Raw genomic sequence first — 12500 nt, forward strand, 5'->3', positions numbered from 1 at the left:
GGGCCTATTAATGACTGCATATAATTAATGGTGCAAACGGTTGCAGGGGTAGGGGGCTGAATTATGAATTCTTTTCTAATTCATTTATCGTCAGGCATTCCAAAGCGACTCACAATGCAACAAATTTTGCCTGGGAGAGTCACATGTGTAAAACCCATTGAAATATTTGCATATGTAAAAGATAAAGAAGAGTTTGGATTTGATTTCCCGCTTTATCGCTACCCGAAGGAGTCTCAAAGCAGCTAACATTCTCCTTTCCCTTCCTCCCCCACAACAAACACTCTGTGAAGTGAGTGGGACTGAGAGACTTCACAGAAGTGTGACTAGCCCAAGGTCACCCAGCAGCTGCATGTGGAGGAGCGGGGAAGCAAACCCCGTTCACCAGATTACGAGTCTACTGCTCTTAACCACTACACCACACTGACCCCTGGACAGTTAAGTCTAGACAAAGGTGACTATGGGGTTGCTTTCAGGCCGAGGGAGCTGGCATTGTCCGCCGACAGCTATCCGGGTCATATGGCGGAAGCCAGAATGCAAGGAAACGCCGTGTACCTTCTCACCACAGCAGTACCTGTTTATGTACTTGCACTGGTGTGCTTTAGAACTGCTAGGTTGGCAGGAGCTGGGCCTTTGGGGGTGAAGTCCAACTGTGGGCAGCTTGCAGCACCTGCTGTCACTTCATCATGTCATGGGCAAATGCTCAATGCCAGCAGAGGGAGGAGCAGCTCCATATGAACTCTGCTTTCAGCCTCCTGTACTGCCAGCTTTCTACAGATTTCATAGAATCATAGAGTTGGAAGAGACCACAAGGGCTATCGAGTCCAACCCCCTGCCAAGCAGGAAACACCATCAGAGCACTCCTGACATATGGTTGTCAAGCCTCTGCTTAAAGACCTCCAAAGTAGGAGACTCCACCACACTCCTTGGCAGCAAATTCCACTGTCGAACAGCTCTTACTGTCAGGAAGTTCTTCCTAATGTTTAGGTGGAATCTTCTTTCTTGTAGTTTGGATCCATTGCTCCGTGTCCGCTTCTCTGGAGCAGCAGAAAACAACCTTTCTCCCTCCTCTATGTGACATCCTTTTATATATTTGAACATGGCTATCATATCTCCCCTTAACCTCCTCTTCTCCAGGCTAAACATGCCCAGCTCCCTTAGCCGTTCCTCATAAGGCATCGTTTCCAGGCCTTTGACCATTTTGGTTGCCCTCCTCTGGACACGTTCCAGTTTGTCAGTGTCCTTCTTGAATTGTGGTGCCCAGAACTGGACACAGTACTCCAGGTGTGGTCTGACCAGAGCAGAATACAGTGGCACTATTACTTCCCTTGATCTAGATGCTATACTCCTATTGATGCAGCCCAGAATTGCATTGGCTTTTTTAGCTGCCGCGTCGCACTGTTGGCTCATGTCAAGTTTGTGGTCAACCAAGACTCCTAGATCCTTTTCACATGTACTGCTCTCAAGCCAGGTGTCTCCCATCTTGTATTTGTGCCTCTCATTTTTTTTGCCCAAGTGCAATACTTTACATTTCTCCCTGTTAAAATTCATCTGGTTTGTTTTGGCCCAGTTCTCTAATCTGTCAAGGTCGTTTTGAAGTGTGATCCTGTCCTCTGGGGTGTTAGCCACCCCTCCCAGTTTGGTGTCATCTGCAAATTTGATCAGGATGCCCTTGAGTCCATCATCCAAGTCGTTGATAAAGATGTTGAATAAGACCGGGCCCAAGACAGAACCCTGTGGCACCCCACTAGTCACTCTTCTCCAGGATGAAGAGGAACCATTGATGAGCACCCTTTGGGTTCGGTCAGTCAGCCAGTTACAAATCCACTGAGTGGTAGCATAGTCAAGACCGCATTTTACCAGCTTCTTTACAAGAATATCATGGGGCACCTTGTCAAATGCCTTGCTGAAATCAAAGTAGGCTACATTCACTGCGTTCCCTTCATCTACCAGGCTTGTAATTCTGTCAAAAAACGAGATCAGGTTAGTCTGACATGACTTATTTTTCAGAAATCCATGCTGACTATTGGTGATCACAGCATTCCTTTCTAGGTGCTCACAGACTGTTTGCTTAATGATCTGTTCCAGAATCTTCCCTGCTATTGATGTCAGACTGACTGGGCGGTAATTATTTGGGTCCTCTCTTTTCCCCTTTTTGAAAATAGGGACAACATTTGCCCTCCTCCAGTCTGCCGGGACTTCGCCTGTTCTCCAGGAATTCTCAAAGATGACTGCCAGTGGTTCTGAGATCACATCTGCCAGTTCTTTTAATACTCTTGGATGCAGTTCATCTGGCCCTGGAGACTTGAATACATCTAAACTAGCCAAATATTCATGTACTATCTCCTTAGTTATTCTGGGCTGTGTTTCCTTTGCTGAATCATTTGCTCCAAATTCTTTAGGTCGGGCATTGTTTTCTTTATCGGAGAAGACTGAGGCAAAGAAGGCATTGAGGAGTTCAGCCCTTTCTGTGTCCCCTGTTTGCATTTCACCATCTTCTCCTCTGAGTGACCCCACTGTTTCTTTGTTCTTCCTTTTGCTACGAACATACCCATAGAAGCCTTTTTTGTTGCTTTTAACCTCTCTAGCAAGCCTGAGTTCATTCTGTGCTTTAGCTTTTCTGACTTTGTGTCTACACGTGCTGGCTATTTGTTTGAATTCCTCTTTGGTGGTTTCCCCCCTTTTCCATTTTTTGTACACATCCTTTTTAAATCTTAATTCAGTTAAAAGTTCTTTAGATAGCCACCCTGGCTTCTTTAGGCACCTTCCATGTTTCCGTCTCATTGGTATTGCCTGACGTTGTGCTTTTAGTATCTCCCTCTTAACAAACTCCCAGCCATCATGAACTCCCTTTCCTTTTAGTATTGTTGTCCATGGGATCTCACCCAGCACTTCCCTAAGTTTTATGAAGTCGGCTTTCTTAAAGTCAAGAAATTGAGTCCTAGTATGCTTGGCTGCTCCTTTCCGCTGTATAGTAAACTTCAGAAGAGCATGATCACTCGCGCCTAATGATCCTTCCACATCTACCCCACTAACCAGGTCATCAACATTGGTTAGGACCAGATCTAAAATGGCTGTTCCTCTTGTTGCTTCTCCCACTTTCTGGACAATGAAGTTGTCTGCAAGGCCAGTGAGGAATCTGTTTGACCTTAGGCTCTTGGCTGAGTTTGACGTCCAACAAATATCCGGGTAATTGATTTCTGAAAGATGGGCCAATTATGGGGGCACAGAGATCCCTCTCTCCGCAGGGAAATGACTCTCCTGAAACTACTGGCAATGCCCACATTTCCCTGTGCCACCTTCCCTCCCCATGTTGGTTGTTCCCCTCAGCACCTCCGTTATTCCAGCTGCCACCAGGGATTTGATCCACTTTGCTGTTAATGTAGCCATGAATGAGAAGGAAAGGTAAAACAATGAATTTATAACAGGGAGATGGACTAGATGACCCTTGGAGTCCTTTCAACTCCACATTTCTAGGATTCCAGAGCCAATCCTGCTTCCTAAACACCACTGTCGTGCTCCATGTGACGCCGCAACAGCACTTTTCACCCTGGCCTTGTTGGGCCCGTCCTCACTTAAATAGAGTGCGACCACCTCATAGTATACCAGTAACACGAATTTCTACAAATTACCCCAGATTAACTAGTGGGGGATTTGTGTGAGGGAAAACTTAATGATTTGGAGTCTCAGCATTTGCTCAAACAAACAATAAAGGTTTTATTAAACGAAGTTTATGACACAAAGTGGGTAAAACAAAGGTTACTTCAGGTTATGATGTTATTTCAGGTAACCGTTCACCTAATAATATTTATACTAAATTTAACTGATGTTATGGACTTCTAATCAAGCACAGCTTCTTATAAACTTCAGTTGCTTATGTTCGGTTACTTCACTTTAGGTAGATGGCACAGGTTTTTAGACTGAATGGTAAATGCTCAGCTTATTTCCAGTTATTTCACTTCAGTTCTTTCTCAGTTGTTGCACAGCTGTTGCCGCTTAGTACTTTGGTTCTTTTCTTTTTTTTAAGAACAACTATCCAGGTTTATTGAATTAAAATACAAATATATATATACATACATAGAAGTAAGAAAAAGGGTGAGGGCGAACAAAGGAAAAGAAAAGGAAAGGAAAAAAAGTTTGCATTGTTATACAACCAGATATTAAATTTTGAATAAAAAGACTTCCAATTCTTCTCATTGTGTTAATGTTATTTACACTTTAACGCACCATCGTCTATTATCTTGATTTGTCTTCATACACTACAGTAGGTAAACATTTTACACATTGCACAAGAATCAATTTAGTTCTGCTAGATTTTTATTTGAACAATAGGTTTTTATATAATGTTTGAATATACTCCATTCTTTATATACTGTCTGATTTGAAAGCCCTCTTACTCTCCCTGTCATCTTAGCCAACTGGAGGTATTCTATCATAAGTGCCTGCCATTCTGTTTTAGTGGGTGCTGTTTCATTTTTTCAATTCCTTGCCACTAATATTCTGGCTGCCATTGTCCCATACATGAACAGTGGCACATTCCATAAAACTAAATTGGTTCCCCCTGTGACAGTGTATAGGTGTTAATTGAGAACTGTTATAATTGAAAAACTTTCCACACTTCTTTCATTTAAGCAATCGCTTCTCTGTGAGATTTTTGATGTCTTGTAAGTTTTCCACCTTCACTGAAGCTCTTCCCGCACTCCATACATTTATATGGTTTCTCCCCTGTGTGAGTTCGTTGATGTCTTCTAAGGTTTGCACTCTGACTGAAGCTCTTTCCACACTCCAAACATCTAAATGGTTTCTCCCCTGTGTGAGTTCGTTTATGTATTGTAAGTTTTCTACCTTCACTGAAACCCTTCCCACAATCCTTACATTTAAAGGGTTTCTCCCCTGTATGAGTTCGTTGATGTAGAGTAAGGTCTGAACACTGTCTGAAGCACTTTCCACAAAACATACACTTATATGGTTTCTCACCTGTGTGAGTTCTTTGATGTCTAGTAAGTGTTCCATTGTGACTGAAACTCTGTCCACACTCCAGACATTTAAATGGTTTCTCTCCTGTGTGAGTTCGTTGATGTCTTCTAAGAGCTCCACTCTTAATGAAACCTTTCCCACAAATACATTTAAATGGTTTCTCCCCTGTGTGACTTTGTTGGTGTAAAGTGAGTTTCCCACTACAAATGAAGCTCTTTCCACACTCCAAACATTTATATGGTTTCTCCCCTGTGTGAGTTCGTTGATATATTGTAAGTTTTCTACCTTCACTGAAGCTCTTTCCACACTCCATACATTTAAATGGTTTCTCCCCGGTGTGAATTCGTTGATGTACAGTAAGATTTCCCCTATCCCTGAACCTTTTTCCACAATCCATACATCCAAATGGTTTCTCCCCTGTGTGAATTCGTTGATGTTTTGTTAGAGTTCCATTTTCACTGAAGCTCCTTCCGCACTCCATGCATTTAAATGGTTTCTCCCCTGTGTGAATTCGTTGATGTGCAGTAAGATTTCCCCTATCCCTGAACCTCTTTCCACAATCCATACATCCAAATGGTTTCTCCCCTGTGTGAATTCGTTGATGTTTTGTTAGAGTTCCATTTTCACTGAAGCTCCTTCCACACTCCATGCATTTAAATGGTTTCTCCCCTGTGTGAATTCGTTGATGTTTCGTTAGAGCTCCACTCTCACTGAAACCCTTCCCACATTCCATACATGTAAATGGTTTCTCCCCTGTGTGAATTCGTTGATGTTTTTTTAGAACTCCACTCTCAATGAAACCTTTCCCACATTCCATACATTTAAATGGTTTCTCCCCTGTGTGAGTTTGTTGATGTTTTGTAAGAGCTCCACTTAAAATGAAACCCTTTCCACACTCCAAACATTTAAATGGTTTCTCACCCGTGTGAGTTCGTTGATGTACAGTAAAACTTCCATTTTCACTAAAGCTTCTTCCGCACTCTATACATTTATATGGTTTTCCCCCTGTGTGAATACACTGATGTATAGTAAGGTGTGAACACTGACTGAAGCTCTTTCCGCACTCCATGCATTTAAAGGGTTTCTCTCCTGTGTTAGTTTGTAGATGTGTGCTAATGTGTTCACTCACACTGAAGTACTTTACAGTATTCTCATTGCCTTCTCCATCACCTGGTTTAAAGTGGGGGATAATAAAATATTGTTAGGTATTCAAGAAGAGAACAAGAGAACTTAAAAAAGAAAGGAAAGGAAATAATCTCAAGAACCCTTGGTATCCAGTTCTACCTTCAACTCCCCCATGTAACACTGAGCACCAAGAGAAACCATCTCTGCTGACGTGAGGCATCTATGGCCATCCAGACGTGGTTGGACTCTTAAGTACCATCAACCCAAGCAAAGATGGCCAATGACCAGGGATGATGGGAGTTGTAGTGTAGCAAACATCTGTAGGGACACCCTTTCTCCATCTTCCCCTTCCTGTGAAAATGCTACTTCTCTGTATTCAGCTTTCTCCTTCCTCCCTTGATGTGTATAATAATAATAATAATAATAATAATAATAATAATAATAATAAATTATTTATACTCCACCCATCTGGCTGGGTTTCCCCAGCCACTCTGGGTGGCTTCCAACCAAATAAAAAACATAGCATTAAACATTAAAAACTTCCCTAAACAGGGCTGCCTTCAGATTACTTCTAAAAGTCAGATAGTTGTTTATTTCTTTGACATCTGATGGGAGGGTGTTCAACCAGGCGGGCACCACTACTGAGAAGGCCCTCTGCCTGGTTCCCTGTAACCTCACATTTTGCAGTGATTGAGCACTCGCAGGCCAGTGTGTCCCAATTTTCTGTGCTTATACTGCATTTTTAAGATTTGCCTTGAGGGCGTCTTTAAACCTCTTTTGTTGTCCACCGGTATATCAATTTCCATTCTTAAATTGGGAATAGAGTGGTTTCTTTGGAAGAAAACAATCAGGCATCTGAACAACATGAGCAGTCCAACGAAGTTGATGTTGAAGATTGTACTTTATAGCAACACTGTACTTTTGACATCTGAAGGCAGCCCTGTTTAGGAAAGTTTTTAATGTTTGATTCTATTTTTAATATTTTGTTGGGAGCTGCCCAGAGTGGCTGGAGAAACCCAGGCAGATGAGCAGAAAATAACTTATTTATTATTATTATTATTATTATTATTATTATTATTATTATCAGCAGCAGCAGCATCCAATTGCAGAACAGCCTTTACCAAGGCACCATGGACTTTGAAGAAGTACAAACTCAGGAAGAAGAAGAAGAGTTTGGATTTGATATCCCACTTTATCATTACCCAAAGGAGTCTCAAAGTGGCTAACATTCTCCTTTCCCTTCCTCCCCCACAACACTCTGTGAGGTGAGTGAGGCTGAGAGACTTCAAAGAAGTGTGACTAGCCCAAGGTCACTCAGCAGCTGCATGTGGAGGAGCGGAGACACGAACCCGGTTCACCAGATTACGATCCACTGCTTTTAACCACTACACCACACTGGATGAAAGGGAGAAACAAGCTAAGAGGAAAGTACGTTTGGCAAACCCTCACTGTGATTAACTCCTGCCCGGAGACCTATGTCCTCACTGTGGAAGGATGTGTGGATCCAGAATTGGACTCCACAGTCACTTATGGACACACCGTTAAGACTGTGTTGATGGAAGACGATCTTACTCAGCTACAAGGGGTCGCCAAATATGAAGACACGGCATGAATAAATGGCTCAAACAGGAGATTCACACCTCCAATGTCTAGCAGCCAAGAGGAAGAAGAAGAAGAAGAGTTTGGATTTGATATCCCGCCTTTCACTCCCCTTCAGGAGTCTCAAAGCGGCTAACAATCTCCTTTCCCTTCCTCCCCCACAACAAACACTCTGTGAGGTGAGTGGGGCTGAGAGACTTCAACGAAGTGTGACTGGCCCAAGGTCACCCAGCAGCTACATGTGGAGGAGTGGAGACGCGAACCCGGTTACCCAGATTACGTGACTACCGCTCTTAACCACTACACCACACTGGTGTAGTGCCCTTACCTAGAGAGGCCACCATCTCATAATTCTCCTCCATGACTTCCTTGTGCAGAGCTCTCCGGCCTGGATCCAACAGAGCCCACTCCTCCTCCGTGAAAAACACAGCCACCTCCTCAAAGGTCAAGAGGGCCTGGAAGAAGAAGAGGAAGAAAACAGAGCTGCTCTTAGATCCCCATCATCCCCACTCAACACAGAGGGAGGCTGGGTGGTCCCATCTGTGCCTCTTCCCTCCTCCCTGTTCCCGTTGCTCTTTCCCTACCTGAGAAAGCTGCCTGGCTCCTCTTTCCACTCCACCTCTGAGAAGAGGCCGTTCAGAGGGGGTCTCAGAGGCCATTGCGCTGCCAGTGGAAAGGACGGAGGAGGAGGAGGCAGCGTAAACTGGGCCACTTCCAGGACTCTCTCAGCTATTGCCACAATGCACTTCAATGCAGGGAGCAGCTCTTTTAGGAGAACAATGAAGAAGTATTTGAATTTATATACCGCCCTATACCCGGAGGTCCCAGGACGGTTCACAGAAAGATGGATTTAATTAGGGCGGGATACATTTACACAGGTAGCATACCTGTTACAAATTACAAATGTCAATACTAATAAACTAATACTCATAAATTCTAATTAGAAAGGCAGGGAACTGGAAGGATGTAATCCTTTCTACAGGCACTTTATAATAATATAAGCTGCCTCAGTCTTTAGGGAACCTTCAGTTCGGTTTGTAAAGTTCTAGGATCAAATCCCAAACTCTTAATGAAGCTTCGCAGAAAGCATTACGGTGAGAACGTCTGCAGACCTCGCTTTTCCTTTCCTCCAAACAACCACCCAGGAAGAGTAGATGGAAATATTTAGAGCACTCTATGCGCTAACATGGATTGTAGTTTAGGGGACAGGGATATGAAGTTCAGTGGCTTATGGCCCCCTAGTCCTTCCTCTTAGGAACCTCTCTCTCTCTCTCTCTCTCTCTCTCTCTCTCTCTCTCTCTGTGTGTGTGTGTGTGTGTGGAAGGCAGGCAGCTCCTGGACAAAGCTCAGAGTCAGCCCCATAGCCCCATCAACTCTGTTCTCTGGCCCGCCTATCAAAGGAAAGTGGCCCCTGATAGGCTGCTCAGGAGCGAATATGGCCCTCAGGCTGGATAATGGTCTCCACCCCTGTTCCAAATACGAAACTGGCTGTCATCCTGGCCCACCTTGCAGGGTTCTTGTGTAAGCATTGCCCAGGTGGTGGGTTTAAGATCACCTACAGTATTATAAGACCCTCCTGGCAACCTGGATGGGGACGAGGCCAGGCAGGAGTGAGGCTGGCAGCACCGGCAGAGAAAGTCCCTCAGCACCTCTGCGCTGGGCCAATCCTGCAAGACAGGCCAGATCTCCCACCCCTGGGAGCTTTGATTCTCCTTTCCAACAAAGTCCCAAGAGGATATCTGGAGAAGCCACTTTTTGGAAAGAAGGAGCATTAAAAACTCATCCCTCCCCTCCTCTTTCCCCCAAGTCCAGCTGGGGAGGGGGCATTTATTTAATTCCTCCAGTCTCTGCCATAAACATATTTAAAGGGCTCATGAGACCTCGATCAGTTTCAAATCCTGCCATCCAGGGGCCCCTTTCCCTTGCCAAGCAGGAGGGAAACCGACAAGGTGCCATGCTTCAGGAAATGGAAAATGTGCCTCTTCCCTCCAGTTTTGGGGCAGAAAAGCAGCCCCTCCCCAACTGCACCCCCCAACATGGGAAACCCAACAAGGCTCTTTCCTTTGTGCCAAAGCAACCTCAGCCGGCCAGACTAGGATTTCTGAAAGGAGAGCTGGGAGGGGGGGGGACTCCCCCTTCCCGATAAGCAAATTCTTGTTTCCTTTTGCTTCCTTCTCAAATCAGCCTCTTTCTTACTCAGGAAGCTCCGGAGGCAGATTTCCCTTGACATTGTCCACTTCTCACACACCCCAACTCGAAATCTCCTCCAATCTAGAGGAGACTCTGTTCTCCAGCTGCTTCCACTTCCTCTCCCCTGCTTGCCCTCCCGATCTCCGCCCCACTGAGGCAGGGGCTTCAGCAGCAGATTTGGGGGGGGGGCAGGAGTGGGGCAGCAGTGAGAAGGGAGATGGAGGCTATTAAACAGAGAGGAGCATCACTAGGCGGAATGGGGCTGCATCCCTTTGAACGGAGGACTGACTTCTGAGACAACATGCACAGGGTGGGGCTGCAAATCCCTTTGTAGTTAAGTTCCACTGGGGGGGGGTGTCACCCTTTTGTGGTTCGTCTCAAGTGTCTTCGCCCCCCTCCCCCCCCCACCATGGGAGCCTGGCTTGATCTCTGCGCTTCAAAAAGGATCTTGCAATGCAAACCCTCCTGGGGGAGGGGGACCCCACTTTGCAACAGGATGGCCTGCATCCAGCCCCCCCTTCATGATTTCTACAGAGAAAGGGCAGGCCCCCTCCCTGCTTTCTTTGCACCCCCCCCCTCAATCCTCCCGCCTCCTTTCCTAGCTGCCCTGTTTGTCGATTCAGGCAGAGGGAAAGCAAATCCTTCTTCCACCCCTCCATCCCCAAATAACCCCCCCAATATGCGGCACCTCTTTCTCCTCTTCTCCAAGTGCGCTTCTCTTTCCGGGAATGAGGATGGAGACCCCTCCCCCCGCCACAGAATAGCCTCCCCCCCCCATAAACCCCCTTCCTGCCTCTCTAGGAAGCGGAGCTCATTGACCCAGAGGGAGGGGGAGGGGCAGGAGATTCGCCTCCCCCCCCCTCCCTGCAAACAGAAATGCCCTTCCTAGCAGGCAAGCTCTATATCAGGGGTAGGAAAACTTTTTCAGCTGGGGGCCAGTCTACTGTCCCTCAGACCTTGTGGGGCACCGGACTATATATTTTTTTATTTTTATTTTTATTTTTTTTGGGGGGGGGAATGAACGAATTCCTCTGCCCCACAAATAACCCAGAGATGCATTTTAAATAAGACCACACATCCTACTTATGTAAAAACACGCTGATTCCCGGACCGTCCACGGGCCGGATTTAGAAGGCGATTGGGCCGAATCCGGCCCCTGGGCCTTAGTTTGCCTACCCATGCTCTGTATTCCCATTTATTTAGGGAGAAATTCATGTATTCCTGGCAGCGAACAGGACCCTTGACCGCATGCCCAAAGCCAAACCCCCACAGATGGGCAAGATGGGGCATTTCTCTCCAGGGATGGTCACCCCCTAGCTGCCTGGGATATTGCTCATGGTCATTCAGTGAAAGCCCTAACACCAGGGGTGCATTTTGAGGGGTGGTTGCTGTGTTTATGTCGAAGGACCAGAAGAGAGCTAACTTTGACACTTGAGAACACAACAAAGGCAGAACAAAACAAAATGCACATCTCAATTACAGTGGTACTTCGGGTTACATACGCTTCAGGTTACAGATTCCGCTAACCCAGAAATAGTACCTTGGGTTAAGAACTTTGCTTCAGGATGAGAACAGAAATTGCGAGGCGGCGGCAGCAGGAGGCCCCATTAGCTAAAGTGGTACCTCAGTTTAAGAACAGTTTCAGGTTAAGAACAGACCTCTAGAATGAATTAAGTTCTTAACCCAAGGTACCACTGTATTATGGGACCTTCCTGTCAAGTGCAAAGTGATACGGTGGAAAGGGGGAGGGGGGCATACTCTCCTCTACTTTCACTGGGTCCGAGGCAATGACCTCAACGGAGCCCACTCCCACAGGGACCCCTCAATGTCTCACAAGCACCACACTTTCCCCAGACCCCAATAAAGTGCTTCTTTCCCTTCCTTTCCACGAGCGAAATAAGCTCAAATGTATTTCCGTATTTCTCTGCTATGTCTATTCACGCTCCATACCTATTATGAGTAGACCGTGTGTTGCTGTATCCCCGCTTATTCCTATGGCCGCGCTTTAGCCAATCAGAACAATGCATCCCCTTTGCAGAACTAGCTCAGCTAGCTCTTGCACGCCTCATTTAACCCCTTGACAAGTCGATGACAGCCCCCCACGGTGAGAACAATGGAACTGAAACCAGTGACCTCGTAAAACTGTCAAAATCTTGCTACAATGTATCTATTGATATACATTTGACCGGCAAAGAACTGAAACCTTTGGAAATTAATATAAAATCAACCATAACTCCGATTTCCCTTATCTTGGCGCCGTTCAACCCAGTTCCCCTGGACTCCATGATGCTGCCCCTACCTCCATAATCCCCGAAGCGGCAGGTGACGTACTCAGGAAGACCCTAATCCTGTCAGATCGTTCTGCCGAGCCCTTCCTCCGGGCAATGCCAGGTGGCAGACGATGCATATCTGGACTATTGTTTCACCATCACCGGTACTCAGGAAGTGCTTATCTTTGCATATCTTTCACTCTGCATACTCCCCTCCCTGAAATGCTAATCCGTGAAATCCCACCTTTCTGTAATATATTCATGATGCAATCCAAGAAACCCAACCCCCCCATAATGTATTCATGACGTTTCTGGCAATGTATTATGGGACTTGGAGGGAAC

The 12500-nt window shown here is 45.8% G+C and overlaps 2 protein-coding genes across 2 annotated transcripts in view; both read right to left on the minus strand.

The window, feature by feature from the left end:
- LOC309527321 (E3 SUMO-protein ligase ZBED1-like) overlaps positions 1-12500 on the minus strand; it is a 57159-nt gene that overhangs the window by 19357 nt on the left and 25302 nt on the right. The gene's annotated exons all lie outside the window — the stretch shown is intronic.
- LOC309527354 (uncharacterized protein) lies at positions 4341-8407 on the minus strand. Its single transcript, XM_082214137.1, has 3 exons — positions 8283-8407; positions 8027-8153; positions 4341-6144 (listed from the first exon to the last, which is right to left on the minus strand). Exons 1-3 carry the CDS (start codon positions 8355-8357, stop codon positions 4625-4627), a joined length of 1722 nt encoding a protein of 573 aa, XP_082070263.1. The 5' UTR covers positions 8358-8407; the 3' UTR covers positions 4341-4624.

This window comes from Podarcis vaucheri (assembly GCF_965113315.1).
Source record: "Podarcis vaucheri genome assembly, chromosome: 2".
In the NCBI taxonomy this organism is placed as follows: domain Eukaryota; kingdom Metazoa; phylum Chordata; class Lepidosauria; order Squamata; family Lacertidae; genus Podarcis; species Podarcis vaucheri.